The sequence below is a fragment of the Trachypithecus francoisi genome, unplaced genomic scaffold (genome assembly GCF_009764315.1).
Source record: "Trachypithecus francoisi isolate TF-2019V2 unplaced genomic scaffold, Tfra_2.0 Lachesis_group10, whole genome shotgun sequence".
NCBI classification, from domain to species: Eukaryota; Metazoa; Chordata; class Mammalia; order Primates; family Cercopithecidae; genus Trachypithecus; species Trachypithecus francoisi.
Window position 1 is genome coordinate 17,508,067 of NW_022681455.1, and position 14,479 is coordinate 17,522,545.

General features: G+C 43.9%; 1 protein-coding gene across 1 annotated transcript; it reads left to right on the forward strand.

Moving 5' to 3' along the window:
• Nucleotides 1-1,003: 1,003 nt before the first annotated feature.
• On the forward strand, nt 1,004-14,134 carry RBM24 (RNA binding motif protein 24). Its single transcript, XM_033216314.1, has 4 exons — nt 1,004-1,400; nt 2,442-2,565; nt 4,310-4,364; nt 12,000-14,134. The coding sequence occupies exons 1-4, from the start codon at nt 1,233-1,235 to the stop codon at nt 12,361-12,363; spliced, it is 711 nt and encodes a 236-aa protein (XP_033072205.1). The 5' UTR covers nt 1,004-1,232; the 3' UTR covers nt 12,364-14,134.
• The last annotated feature ends 345 nt before the right edge of the window (nt 14,135-14,479 follow it).

The window sequence follows — 14,479 nt, forward strand, 5'->3', positions numbered from 1 at the left end:
GGTGCGCAATTAAGGCTAATGGTTCTCCCAACTACACCCAAGAGCTAGATCTTTCTTTTCCTTCTGCCTCTACCTCTCTGAGTCTCCCTAGCACCGGCTTTTTGGGGCCAAGGAAAGTTGGGGCCCTCCTTCTCACTCTTCAGACCCCAGGGTGTCCAGCTTGGGTATCGTTAGGCCGAGCTCCTTGACCCCCCGCCCCCGGGAGGGGATCTTCCTCTCAGCGAATCGCCCCAGGCCTCTGGGGACCCCAGTTCACCAGTCCAGGTCGCCGGCCCTGTCACCGAGGCCTAGCCCAAAAAGCTAGCGTCGTCCACTTTGGAAAGCAACGCAGCTTCCTCCTTGGGCACAGTCCCCGCACCCTGGGTCCCGGCTGGTGCTGCGCCGGGTCCCTAAGACTTTGGTTAGAGCAGGCGACGCCGAGAGCCAGGCCGCCTACAGGCGTCTCCAGCTCTACCCCAGCGCCGGCTGCCGGAGCCCCGAGACCCAGCGCAGCGCCGCGCCGGGAGAGAAGCAGCTGTTCCCAACAGCTGGGGGGCGGCGGCGCCCGGCGCCCCAGGTGCTGCCGCGGCCAATCGCAGGCGTCCGGCCCGCCCCCCTCCCCAGCCGGGCGTCGACCCCCGGCCCGCGGGGGAAGGGAGCAGAGAGGTGGAGAGCCGTCCTCTGCACTCGTCTTCCAGCTCCCGCGGCGGGAGGGACAGACCCGAGCAGAAGCCGCGCGGAGTCCCTCGCCCCTGGCCCCGCCGCCGCGCCCCCCGCCCGCCTCGGCGCTCGGACGCTCTCCCCGCGGACCCTCCCCACACCCCACCCAAGGCACCTGATTCCTAAGGAAGAAAAATCTACCTCTAAAGCACCCCCTTCTTCGCTTGAGGACTACCCTCTCTTTTCATTTTTGGCCTCCCCGCCGGGTGAGTGGAAACCGCTTGCACATTCTATAGAACCGGATTCTAATCCAGACGATCCGGAGAATTTGTACGGTGACCGGCAGGGGGGGCGGGAAGAGAGAGCGAAGTCAAGTCTCCAGGGCCGCTGGCGACTTCGGAAGCCGCGCGCCCCGCGCCCTTGGCCGCCCCCGGCCTCTCGCTCCCGCCGCGCCGCCGCCCTCGCCCCCTGGCTCGCCCTTGGCCCCTGGCGGCCGCGAAAGGGTGCGGGAGACGCGGAGCCGGAGGAGGAGGCGCAGCCGCTGCCCGAGCCGCAGCCGCAGCCGGAGTCCGAGCCGCGGGGCGGGCGCGAAGATGCACACGACCCAGAAGGACACGACGTACACCAAGATCTTCGTCGGGGGGCTGCCCTACCACACCACCGACGCCAGCCTGCGCAAGTACTTCGAGGTCTTCGGCGAGATCGAGGAGGCGGTGGTCATCACCGACCGGCAGACGGGCAAGTCCCGGGGCTATGGATTTGTAAGTTGCACGGACGGGGGGTGGGGGAGAGGGACGGAGTGGCGCCTGACCCCAGGGATCGGGAGCTTGGAGTGAAGGGCTCGGCGTGACCCGTGAGGAGCCCCGCGGGGAGAGCGGCGCTGCCCCTTCGCTCCGGGGTGAACTGAAACTTTGCTAGGGGAGAGGGCCGGCGCCAGCCTCGCGGGTTTCGGAGAAGACCCAGCGCTGTGCGAGGTCGGGGGCCGGGCAAGGCAGGGCAGGGGTGGAAGGAGACAACTGTAATGACCATGGGATTTGGGGTGCGGAGGGTTGCGAGGGAGGGGCCGCAACCCCGAACAATTGCAGCATTCCTGGGCTGCAGGCCGGTTGTTAAGCGCGCTGTTGCTTTGTAAAAATGCGTGTGTTCTGGTGTTGTGGCTGGAGCAGGGAGGGGACACCCCACGAGGTATGGAGCTGTTCCCCTTGTGTCATCCCCCCGCCTTTTAATTGCAAAGGTAGGTTCTTTTAAAGGATCATCCTAGGGCTCTTTGCCGAACTGAAACAGAGCATATTAAGCTTCCTTCCTAGAGATTTAAGCGTGCAAATTCAGCTGCCGAAGAGCAGGGAGCCCCAGAGTGGGACAATAGCTATTGTCGTTGGGGAGTGTTTTCGGGAGGTTGGGAACGTTGGGCGGATGTGAGGCTGGACTTTCTTTAAAGCAAACGGTGCCTCTGAAGCTGAGTAGGGACCTGGGGGGCGGGGGAGTCGGGGAAGGAGGATCTAGAGTTCCAAGAATTTAGGCTTCCAAATCTCAGCTAGGCCCTACTAGCACCCTTAAGATTTCAGGGGTGGGGCAGGGTTAGAGGGTTTCTTTTTTTTTCCTTCGTCTACCCGCTCCCCCCACCCCGCCCGCCTTTTAAAAATGGGAGATCAAAGAGGAGGGTCCAGCCGAAAGAAGAAAAGAATAGAAAGAAAGTTTGATCTCAGTTTTATCATGAATGACTTCTCCATTGTGATTCTTGATTTCCTTCAGGGGTTAATTTAGAGGTTATGTATGTATGTCTGTGTGTGTCTGTTGCTAAGGTCACCATGGCTGACCGGGCTGCTGCCGAAAGGGCCTGCAAGGACCCCAACCCCATCATTGATGGCAGAAAGGCCAACGTGAACCTGGCATACTTAGGAGCAAAACCAAGGATCATGCAACCAGGTGAGAAATGTCTGTCTCCCCTACTCCCCTCTCCAAGAACCCCCCCCCCCACTTACGGATGGACTGATTCTCTAATTTAGAAGACGTTGTCTCCTGTAGATGTGTTAGTAAACTTGAACCATGGCTTGTTATTCTACCAAGGCATTAAACATAAAAGAGTTGTAAATACTCCTCTCAGGGCTTGAAATGTACTTGTGTGCAAAAATGGATCTTGGGGGCCTGAACAGTTTGTACAGGAGGAAGATTTAGTCATGACTCACCTGTTTCCTATATGACATGCATTTGTAGTCTGCTCTCAGTTTTCCAATTTTTAGCCACCTGTAGATAATTCACATGTGAATTATATGAGCCAAATTTGTCGACTTCAACTAATATATTTCCCTACTTAGTGGTGTGTCTCCTTGCAGCAACAGTTGCACTGTACTCAGAGCAGGCAATCTGACTTGAACACAGACCCAAGGGAAGCATTAAGGGGTAGGGGTGATGTCCATTTGGTAAAGGTGTTTGTTTGTTTGTTTGTTGAGATGGAGTTTCGCTCTTGTTGCCCAGGCTGGAGTGCAATGGTGCGATCTAGGCTCACTGCAACCTCCGCCTCCTGGTTCAAGCAGTTCTGCCTCAGCCTCCCAAGTAGCTGGAATTACAGGATTGCATCACCACACCCAGCTAATTTTGTGTTTTTAATAGAGATGGGGTTTCACTGTGTTGGTCAGGCTGGTCTCGAACTCCTGATCTCAGGTGATCCACCCGCCTCGGTCTCCCAAAGTGTGAGCCACCGCGCCGGCCCCAAATGGTAAAACTTTAACATGAAATCACAGAGTATTGGCAATCAAAGAAAAGAGAAATTGCACTTACTCAAAAACCCTATGCTACAGACAAAGAAACTGAGGCTTAGAGATGAGAAATATTTTACTTATGTCAAGTAGCTATTAGTTACCAAAAGGGAGCAGCTTTTTGTCTATGGGAAAACAGTATCTCTTGGATTATTGACAACACTGCCCTTTGCATTAGCACAAATAGTTGAGAGTTGATTTTTAAGCAAATACAATCTTTTCCTTGGTCAGGCGTCTTTACTTGTAAAGTTTGATTAAATCACGTACTCTTCACTTCTAAGCCTTTCCATCTGAAATTTTGGGAAGAGGTTGACACTTCCATCCAAACAGGTTTAAAAGGAAACTAGGTTGTCAAGACAGTGAGTGCTTGTGCAAATATTCATGGGTATTAAAAAAATTTGTCTAATACATTGTGGGTATGTAGTATCCAGAAAAAAAGAGTTTGTGTGTGTGTGTGTGTGTGTGTGTGTGTGTGAATTCTGAATACTGGAAACTAAAACCCATAATCTTTCAAAGCATTGTCTGAAGTATCTCAGAACATTCCAGATTACAAAGACTTTTCATAGATTGTGGTTCAAAACTGTAAGAATATTTGAGATGTAACTTCATTGTCAGATCCTGCTGTACTTAATATTATTTCATGAACATTTTCCCAAGGTCTGATTCTGTGTCTGCCAACTAAACTTTGCAGATTTTTTTAAAGTTTCCACTTTTCCCCTATTAAAACATTTATTTTGAATCAACGATAGCATTTATAAAACTGACTTTTAAAAATATACATACATATAGTTTATTTAAAGTGGCAAAAGAATGGTTATCTTTTGTAAGTGGAAGTTGTGATTGCATTTTACTTGTACGAGTAATAAATGCCTTAACCATGCACAAATAAAGAAGGTGGTATGTTTTGTTGTTAGGTTTTGCCTTTGGTGTTCAACAACTTCATCCAGCCCTTATACAGAGACCTTTCGGGTAAGTTGATTAATCAGACTTTCTTAAGTTTCAGTATGACTATCATTTGTTAACCTGCCTCTTTGTTATATACAGATAAGATCATGATGTCACAGAATGTTCCTGGTTATATAATTTTATATATATATTTGTGCATTTTTAATGCTGATACTATAAATATTTTTAGATGAGTCAAGTTATCTGACCAAGTATGCAGCCTCCAAACGAGACAAAGTTTGAGCTTATGATTAGCAAAACAAAACAAAACAAAAATACCAGGTATGACTTGTGTACAAGACGATTGTGTCCCATCACCATTACTACTGTTCAACTTGACTCAATTTTATTTATCTCTTTCTAACCTGACAGGGCTCGTATACAGTTAAGCTAACTGATCAGAAGGATACCATGATAAGAGGTGGAATAGTTCTGTTTGGAATTAAACTCTGTAACCAGTAGACTCAGACACACAAGCTCAGATGGTGATTAACGATGCATGGATGTTGGTGTTGTTGTTTTTATTTTTCACAATAGTCAATAGCCCTTCGTGTGCTTTATTTTATTTATTACAGTAATGAAGTGGTGTTGATAGCTAAACTGTGTGCTTTTTACTTAATTGAAAAGAGCTGTAGTGAAAGTGTTTTCTTTTCCTTGGGGAAGGGGCTCTTTGCGTTTTGGTTTTGGTGGTGGTGTTGAGGGGTGTTGACTTTTGACTTTGCCATGGGAAGCAAAGGGCCTTTTTTTTTTTCTTGCTTTTAAGCTGTAGCCTGTGACTTCTGTTTAACCATATTTTTGTAGTGAGTGCTAAATCGTGTGATTTCTCTTTGTCAGAATACAGATTCATTGCTTGCATGTCCTAAGTTTCTGTTTTATGGGAAATTTTCTGGGAATGGGGTTCTTTCTTTTGCAATGCGTATCTACTTTTAGACCATCTAATTTAAAGGTTCAGCAACTCTCATCAGATTTTATTAACACAAGCCAGTTTTTTTGAGTAGTGTAGCACTAACTTTCACCTTTTGGACCTAACTCAGGTGAACACGTGTTTATATTTGTGTTGTCTTTGGGTCTTGTGATTACCATTTTTCCTGTTCCAAGGTCCCCAGTTCTCTTCCATTCAGAGGTTATATGGGTGGGAGATCACCCCCCCGCCTCAATTTATCCTGGACACTAGATTCTGTTTTGGCTGTATTCTACCTGATCAACATTCCTGTAACTCTTAACGCAGGATACTTAAATTTTCTTTTTAAATGTTCATGTTGTTGAAAGAGTGTTTTATCCTCAATAATAATTTCTTCTCTAGCTTAGGACCTAAATATCTACCTGTGTAACCTGGAAGGCTGGAATCTGTCTACATAGATAGTTGTCTACCATATGTGTCTCTAAGAATAGGTTTTAAAAAGGAAGTAACAATAACTTGACTTGGAAGAGTCAGGTTATATTTCCCATGACCACCTCCTTACAGCTCTAACATATCAGTACCTACTGTTATTGCCAACTACTTTTTTTTTTTTTTTTAGCTGTGGAAGACGCTTCTGTCAATATGATCAGAAAGGGCCTTCCTATATCCATAGCTATTTATCAAAGCCCCATCCAAGCCAACCCAGATACTGACAACAAATGGTGGGTTGATGGGTTCAGCTGTTTCTGTGGGTAATTCATTTAGACTATTTGTTTAAGGTGGGATTAGGGAGGAGAGCTTGTATCTGAAGGCGTGATGTGAGCTTAGTGGTGAGTTCACACTAATAATCTTGAAACAGTTATAAAATGGAATCAATCAACAGGTAGTTGCATGTGTTTATTTTTTCATTGTGCCAGTGGGTGATGCAAAACGAGGGAATTGCACATTAGTTTGGGAAGCAAAAGTCGTGCAAAAACCAGTCAAGAATTACTAATTGCTAAATGACTTGCTATTGTTTCAAGTACAAAAGGAATTCAGAGTAGCAAGAAAATAGATGAGGTGGAGGAGTTGAATAAGGCTGTGGTGTGCGTGGCAGGTAGACTGGCACTAGACTTGTACCACTGGGTTTGTCTTAGGTAAAAGGAAGACTGAATATGTCTGGAGGGTATAGGATGGAGTGAGCCGAAGCAGAGGCACAGAGTAGAAGACTCAGTGCGTGGAGACACCAGACTGTCTAAGGTGGATCTTGAGAGCTGGGCATAGGAATCTGGACTGGTTTTGGAAGTCGTCGTAGATCAGTCCTTAAGAAAGAAGGTAACACAAGGAAAATTAGAACCACCAGTGTAAGATGTGTCATATGGAAATTTGAAAGCAAGTGTGTTTTGATAGCAACCTTTTGTTTTCCACTTCTTCTAATGTTAACTTGTCTTTATAAAGGATGGTGATTATTACTGTGTGCATGAATTGTTTGAACTTGAGATTCTTATTAGAAATAGATAGCATTCCAGGTGGACCAAGCGAGCTTTCTTTTTCTTTTTTAAGAGGTTCTCAACACTGCTCTAATTTCAGAGTCTGTACCTAACAAATCACACCTGGTCATCCTAAATTCTGTTTGAATGCTACATGTTCCTGTTTTAGGCCTGGAAAGAAGCTTGAGAATTTCAAATTTGACTTGACTTATTTGAAATTCTAGTAACTGAACTCTTCTTTTGAATGTGGTCCTTAAATGGCCCCCAGGTTGCTTTGGTCCTTTGAAGATAAAACCTTGGCCTAGGGGCCAGGCTCAGTGGCTCACGTCTGTAATCCCAGCACTTTGGGAGGCGAGGTGGGCGGATCACGAGGTCAGGAAATCCAGACCATCCTGGCTAACATAGTGAAACCCCGTTCTCTACTAAAAAATACAAAACATTAGCTGGGGGCCGGGCACGGTGGCTCAAGCCTGTAATCCCAGCACTTTGGGAGGCCGAGACGGGCGAATCACAAGGTCAGGAGATCGAGACCATCCTGGCTAACACGGTGAAACCCCGTCTCTACTAAAGAATACAAAAAACGAGCTGGGCGAGGTGGCGGGCGCCTGTAGTCCCAGCTACTCGGGAGGCTGAGGCAGGAGAATGGCGTGAACCCGGGAGGCGGACCTTGCAGTGAGCTGAGATCCGGCCATTGCACTCCAGCCCGGGCGACAGAGCGAGACTCCGTCTCAAAAAAAAAAAAAAAAAAAAAACATTAGCCGGGCGTGGTGGCGGGCGCCTGTAGTCCCAGGCTGAGGCAGGAGAGTGGCGTGAACCCGGGAGGCGGAGGCTCCAATGAGCCGAGATCGCACCACTGCACTCCAGCCTGGGCAACAGAGTGAGACTCCGTCTCAAAAAAAAAAAAAAAAAAGGCCGGGCGCGGTGGCTTACGCCTGTAATCCCAGCACTTTGGGAGGCCGAGACGGATGGATCACGAGGTCAGGAGATCGAGACCATCCTGGCTAACACAGTGAAACCCCGTCTCTACTAAAAATACAAAAAAAAAAAAGTTAGCCAGGCGTGGTGGCTGGCGCCTGTAGTCCCAGATACTCGGGAGGCTGAGGCAGGAGAATGACGTGAACCCGGGAAGCGGAGCTTGCAGTGAGCCAAGGTCGTGCCACTGCACTCCAGCCTGGGTGACAAAAAAAAAAAAAATATATATATATATATATATACACACCCGGGCCTAAAAGGAATTTCCGATGTAGCACAGTGGGCAGATGTAGAAAAACTTGTAAACTTGCTGAACAGTATTTTACAGTTTATGTTTGAAAGAAGCATTTCCTTATTGAAACCTTGGAGAGGGGAGGCTACAGACCTGTAAGTAGAAATTTCTGGGCTAGTTTAGATCAGGTTGAACATAACTTAAACATTGACTCAGTATGCCTTTTAAGTGCTCAGTTTTATGCTGGGTGTGGTAACACTGTGCTTAGTATTCATAGTGTCCACTAAGGAGGGCAGGAGGGACTGTAACTGACACTAACCAAACATCTGCCATATGGATTGTAATGATAAGGGATTTACATAAATTATATAATTTAATTCTCACAGTAAGTATTTGTTGAAGGCATTGTTAATATCTTTTCCAAAACTAAGACACAGAGAGGTTAATTAACATCCCCCTGATCACAGAACTGCTAAGTGTTAGAGTCTGATTCTAGGTTCAGAATCACGGCCCGCCTGACCTCAGAAGCTGCGTTCTTTCCTCTTTGTCAAGCTGTAGCCCCCAAAGACAAAACTCTATTCTCTCATAATCCAATAAGAAAGCCAATAAGCACCAAGAAGGGCTGTCCATGTGGCTTCAGATAAGAGAGATGGACATCAGGGCAGTGAATGGGATTCAGAAGTCTTCATGAAGGAATTAGAAGTTGACCTAGGTTTTAAAGAATGGTGGAGTGTAGGGAACTCTTTTTTTATTGAGTGCCTACTATATTTGTCATTGTAGACTCTCTCCACAGATAATTTTATTTAATGCACAGCAATCCAGGGTTGTGAGATTATTAGTCCATTTCACATATGCAAAATATGAGGCTGTGTTAAGACACGATAGCATGAAAAAAAGAAAAATATGAGACTAAAAAATAAAGCAAATTTCTGAAAGCTCTACACGTAGTGAGTGCTAGAGCTCAGTGAGTGGGATTTGGATTTCAGCAGGTAGAGACAGCATCGCAGTGAGGGATGAATGACATGAATAAAGGGCAAGGATCTGGGAATGTGAAGCTTGTCCAGGAAACATAAAGGAGCCCAGTTGACCTGGGTTCGAGGAAGGGTGGAAGGAAATACTAGAAAGGTGTTTTCGAGCCAGAGGCAGTCTGGGTATTTTAGCCTAGAATGCCAAGGCTTGAGAAATTTGCACTGAGTTTGGTTTGTTAGGAGCCAAGGATTACTTTGAGCAAATGAATGAGATGGAGACTTTGTCATCAGTTGCTGTGAGATAGATTGGAAGAGGAAACCAGTTAGGGTATTTCTTCGGAACCAGTTACGATGTTGCTTCAAAAGTCACATAGAGATGTCAGTGCAACCTGAAGAGATGGGAAGAAAAGGAAAATGTAGTAAATTTTCTTTGAAAATTACCAAAAGTATCTTCTTTGCACTTGTGCTTTTTGTAACTACTAGGCATGCACATTTTATAGTTAAGGAAAAGACATTGGTAAATGTCTAATAGGAGGGAGATTCCCAGATCACCTTAACGGGTTTCTCAGACTATTAAAAAAAACTCCTAATTCAGGATTTCATTCCAAAGTGCCACCTGAACCTTTAGTCCAATTCTGCCCTCCTTCCTGACCCAGGATATTTTAGGCTCTCTGAGGTCTTTTGGGTTCTCCTTTTCCCTAAGCCTTAAAATGTTCTCGGTTTTCATTTGCCTTCCAGACGTCTCTTTAACCTTTGCCAAACTTCATGTAGGAGTCTGATAATCCAGTGAACTTTCTTTATATTCTCATTGTTTGACATTGTGAAATCAAAACTGTTTCCTAATGCGAAGTAAACATAGAGCTAAAGCCCCCTAAGCAACTTTGCCCCTGTCTTTTAATGCATTCTTCACAACACTTTCTCCTGCCTTTTTGTAGGATAAACATTTTCAGTTAACACCTTTGTTCAGAGATACCAACCTAGCACCCACAGTGTTGTTCTTGGAACTTTGAGAGTGAGTACAAGGGGTTAAGGTTTCGGTGTCAGTGAGATCCGCACTGGCTGGCCTTTGCAGCTGATACATGTTTTACTTTGGCCTTATAAAGACATTTTACCCGCTGGAAACCCTTGTCGCATGACAGGATCAAAAATAGCCCGGCTGCAGCCCCTGCTGTCCATCACCACATGTAAACTGGCATGAGAGTAGGCTCTCTTAGCCGTGTCTACACGTTGTGGAGGTGGCAGCCTCCAGGGACAGTGTTTCATAAAGCCACACCTGTTGCTGCGAGTGAGCCAGTCACCTGACCTGCAGCAGAGTTCTGAGTGTGTGCACGACCACGCGCCTGGTTTCTGACAAGCAGTTAAGAACATCTCTGAGTGTCCTCAGAAACACTTGATGACGTCGTTTCTCCTGGCACTGGGAAAGATCTGCAAGTCTGGTAAAATTGAGTGTATTTTTATCATTGGGGCCAAAGTCCACTACCCTCTGAGATAAATTCATCTTTTCCATGGATGTTCACTAATGAGTGCTTTCAGTAAAACTCTGAAAAGGCAAAGCAAAATCTATGTTTCTGAACAATCTACATGTGCTGTTCTCTGTTTTGAGTTCTTTGAAGTTGGAAGATTGTTAACTTGTCCTTGTACTTCTGATAAGTTGGCTTTGCCAACAACCACATAGCATTCTAGTGTCATAATTTTAGATATAAATATAGGGGGCTTTAATGGAGATTATTTTAAAGAAGAAGATAAATCAGATATTCATGGTAGTGTTTCAGATGGGCAGTAATAAATTGCAAGAGTGAGAATGGAGATGCATGGATTTTTTTTAAATACCTCTTGTGATTTATTTTTTTAACCACATTAACTTTTAAGTAAGGTCACTGGAGTCTGTCTTGTATTATCTGTGAATGTATAATTTTAAAAGGTACTTGGTTTTGTTTGACTTTCTTGAACTTTTGCAGGATAACACATGATTATACAATTGATATGATTTGTAGAAAATATCAACGAATAGGGCAGATTTCAAACATGACACTAACGTATTTCTGCTGATTTGGAGGATGAAATGAGAGTTAGTAGATGTGGAAAAAAAACTTTTCTTGTTATGTAAACCTTTTAAATTTCTATTAATTTTAGAAATATTTAGTTGTACTTCCCTGTCCTGCCTTTTCCCTCAACCTCATCATTTCCCCAAAACCCCTTCTGTCTGTCTTGCATAGAGATAAACAAGCTGGCTGACCCTCAGGTGCCTGATAGTCAAACAGGTTTGGTTGACCGTTGTGTCCTTATGAATTTTATGGGGGAAAAAAAAGAGAAAGAAAGAAAATAAGCGTGCTGCACATCTCTTTGGGAATCACTGCCATGAATGTTAATAGCATTTTTGTAGCTTCCCACGACAGCCTCTTGTGACAGAGTGAGCTGCACTACAGTTCGTTTGAGAAGTGTGATTCTGCTGTGTTTACCACACTTGTGAACTTTTAAACTCCTTTTTTTTATTTTGTCGCCTGCTTCCTTTTTTAATTATTATTTTTAATAAGGGTGACTGAGGTTGCAGAGAGATTAATGTGTGCTGAGTCTGCATAGCAATTTCAAGTAGGGTTGCCATGATAATAAACATATGGATTTTGTTAATGTTTATGTTAATTTCGACGAACTGGTGATCACCCCACAGAAGTGAATAATTATGGACTACCTGTTGAGTCCTATAGTCTTGGCTAAGAATTTTTCTATTTACTTAAACATTTTTATTTTATGAACTCATTACAAAATTTTCCAAAGTCTTCATCAATCGAGCACTTGTTAAATATCTCATGTGTGTAGCCCTCATGAATCCTGATTTATTTTCCAAACTCTTGATAAACTGTATTTAATAGCTCCAAATAATCATACATGACAATTCTAGCAGGGAGGGTGTCATCATACTTTTGGGGTCCAGTTCTTGTGGGGGCACTCTATGACTTTGGCTACTGCCCGAGTATTCTCAGTGGACCACTAGAAAGTAGATATTGTGGCAACCCTATGCTCATAATAACCACTAAATTTGAGTTTGTCTTATCTTTGAACAACATGCTTCAGATAGGAGGTGATGACCGCCTGACTTTGTTTTCCATTTCTCAACAGGATACCTGCCCACTATGTCTATCCGCAGGCTTTTGTGCAGCCAGGAGTGGTCATTCCACATGTCCAGCCGACAGCAGCTGCCGCCTCCACAACCCCTTACATTGATTACACTGGAGCTGCATACGCACAATACTCAGCAGCCGCTGCTGCTGCCGCCGCCGCTGCTGCCTATGACCAGTACCCCTATGCAGCCTCTCCAGCTGCTGCAGGATATGTTACTGCTGGGGGCTATGGTTACGCAGTCCAGCAGCCAATCACCGCAGCGGCACCTGGGACAGCTGCCGCCGCCGCTGCAGCAGCTGCTGCCGCTGCAGCATTTGGCCAGTACCAGCCTCAGCAGCTGCAGACAGACCGAATGCAATAGACCAGCCATCTGATCAAAGTTGAATTGTTTTCTCTTTCCCTCCCAGTTTTCCAAGTTTTAGTAGCTAATAAGAGAGTTAACATTGACTTAACAGCTTTAAAAAAAAAACAAAAAACAAAAAACAGCCATGCTATTGTGAAGCAGAGTTATTATTTTTTTTATACTCCAGGTAGTGTTCTAGATGAGAAAGAGGTAAGAATGAGAGGAATGGGCACAATTTTGGAAATCAATCCCAAAGAGCCTGAGTAAATGAAAGGCCACTATGAAATGACGCCAGGAGTAACAACAGAACTTCACTTTTGTAACGGGATTTTTATTTTTGCTCTTTTTATAGTATCAGGGAAGCAAACTGCCTTTTACAAGTTAGAAAAATGCTGTTTGAATCTAGTTGAACCAGGGAATACAGAGCGAGCAATATGTAGCTTGAATTACATTTAAAAGCAGATTTTTTACAAACGGCGAAAGCACTGATTGTCATTTTTAGCAGTCACTTAAGGCCTGTAGAACTTTTTTTCAAGTCGGAAGGTCCTGTTCTTACTATCTCAAAAATGGGCATCGAACAATCAATCTAGGAGCGTGGCAGTGGGTAAAATGGTGGACAGGCACCAAAGCTATTTTCTCATCTGTCCTGTGGATGAGTGGAACTGTGGAACAAGTGATGTGGAATTAATGGGTGCAACAGCTGTACAGACAATCAATAACACACAGTTCTGGAAAGAACACATCACTTGTGCTTGTTTGATGAGCTTGTCACATTCTAATCCCTCTCCCCATCCTGTTTCAATTTTGGGAAACTTGTATCTGCTGGTGTCAGCAATTCTGATTCTGAAATAGGATCAGGCTTTTACTACAACAGCCTTCTCTTTCTATTTATTGTGTCGACTCGTGGCTTATGAATAAAGGCAGGCAAAGTTTGCAGAACTGTCTTAAGGACATTTATTTTTTTTCCCTTTTTAAGTAATTTTACACTTTTTAGTATCTATTTCAGAGTCATATTTAAAACTATTTATTAGTGACTACAGTACATGAGACAACAAGGTTACTGAGATTACAATTCTTCAAAGGTTAATGATAATGTGGTTTATACTGTGCCTTAATAGTAATGCTATTTAAGATATTTATTTTTAAGTTTTACTATGCTGCACTCTAAAGAAAGGAACTTTAGATGTGACACTGTAAAATTATGTATTCATCTCATGGCATAAATTATTTAGTAGGTCTAGATGTAGCGTATTAAATATTAACCTATTCAACTAAAGATGTTGACTTGGATTTATTTAAATTCATATGTGCACTGTATAAGAGAGTACTCTTACATTAACACATTTTAGTTTAGTTTTTAGATTTTTTTTTAAACAGTATATATTGCTAGTTTCATGCTTCCGCCTCTGATTTTGCCTGTGTAGATCTCATTTATCGGTAATTCATTAGTTTAACACTATTCTTACGTAGTCTTTAAATGCTGCTTTACATTTTTCTTCTGAAACTGCAATACTTGCAATTTTTATTCTTAAACTAAATTGAATACTATTTTACACTGTATTGGATTTTTATACTTGAACAATTTCATACAAGGGAAGACAGGTTAGCATTTTTATGGACTTTCTCCATTATCACTGGATTTACTTTAAGTATTCCCATACTAGACAGTGTTACGTAATGTAGACATGACTCTCCTGTGCAAATTATTTATTCGTTGTGTATATTGCTTTATAACATTTCAGATCTTCTAATCTATTCACTTGTATTAAATATAATTTTTAAAAACTTCTGTTGCATTGGCTGTTTCTAATTCTGTAGTAAAGGCGAATGATTTCTCTTTTGAACTTGAATTAATAGCCATGATTGATATGTAACATTTTCAGTGAGCATAATCCTCTCCTGGATGTCCTGGTTTTGTGCCTTTAAAGTAAGTTTCACTAACTCAATTATCTACCTTATACTTAGCAAATGATATAGGTCATCCCCTATCCCACCAGGGGAGACCTAAAGGACTTCATGTCACTGAAAACTGGTTAGCTGAAAGATGCCTTGGAAGGCGTGGGCCAGTAGTAGAGAGGACTACCAGAAGCAGAACCAGCCCAGTGATGCTGGGGTCAGGTAAACTGAGATTTGA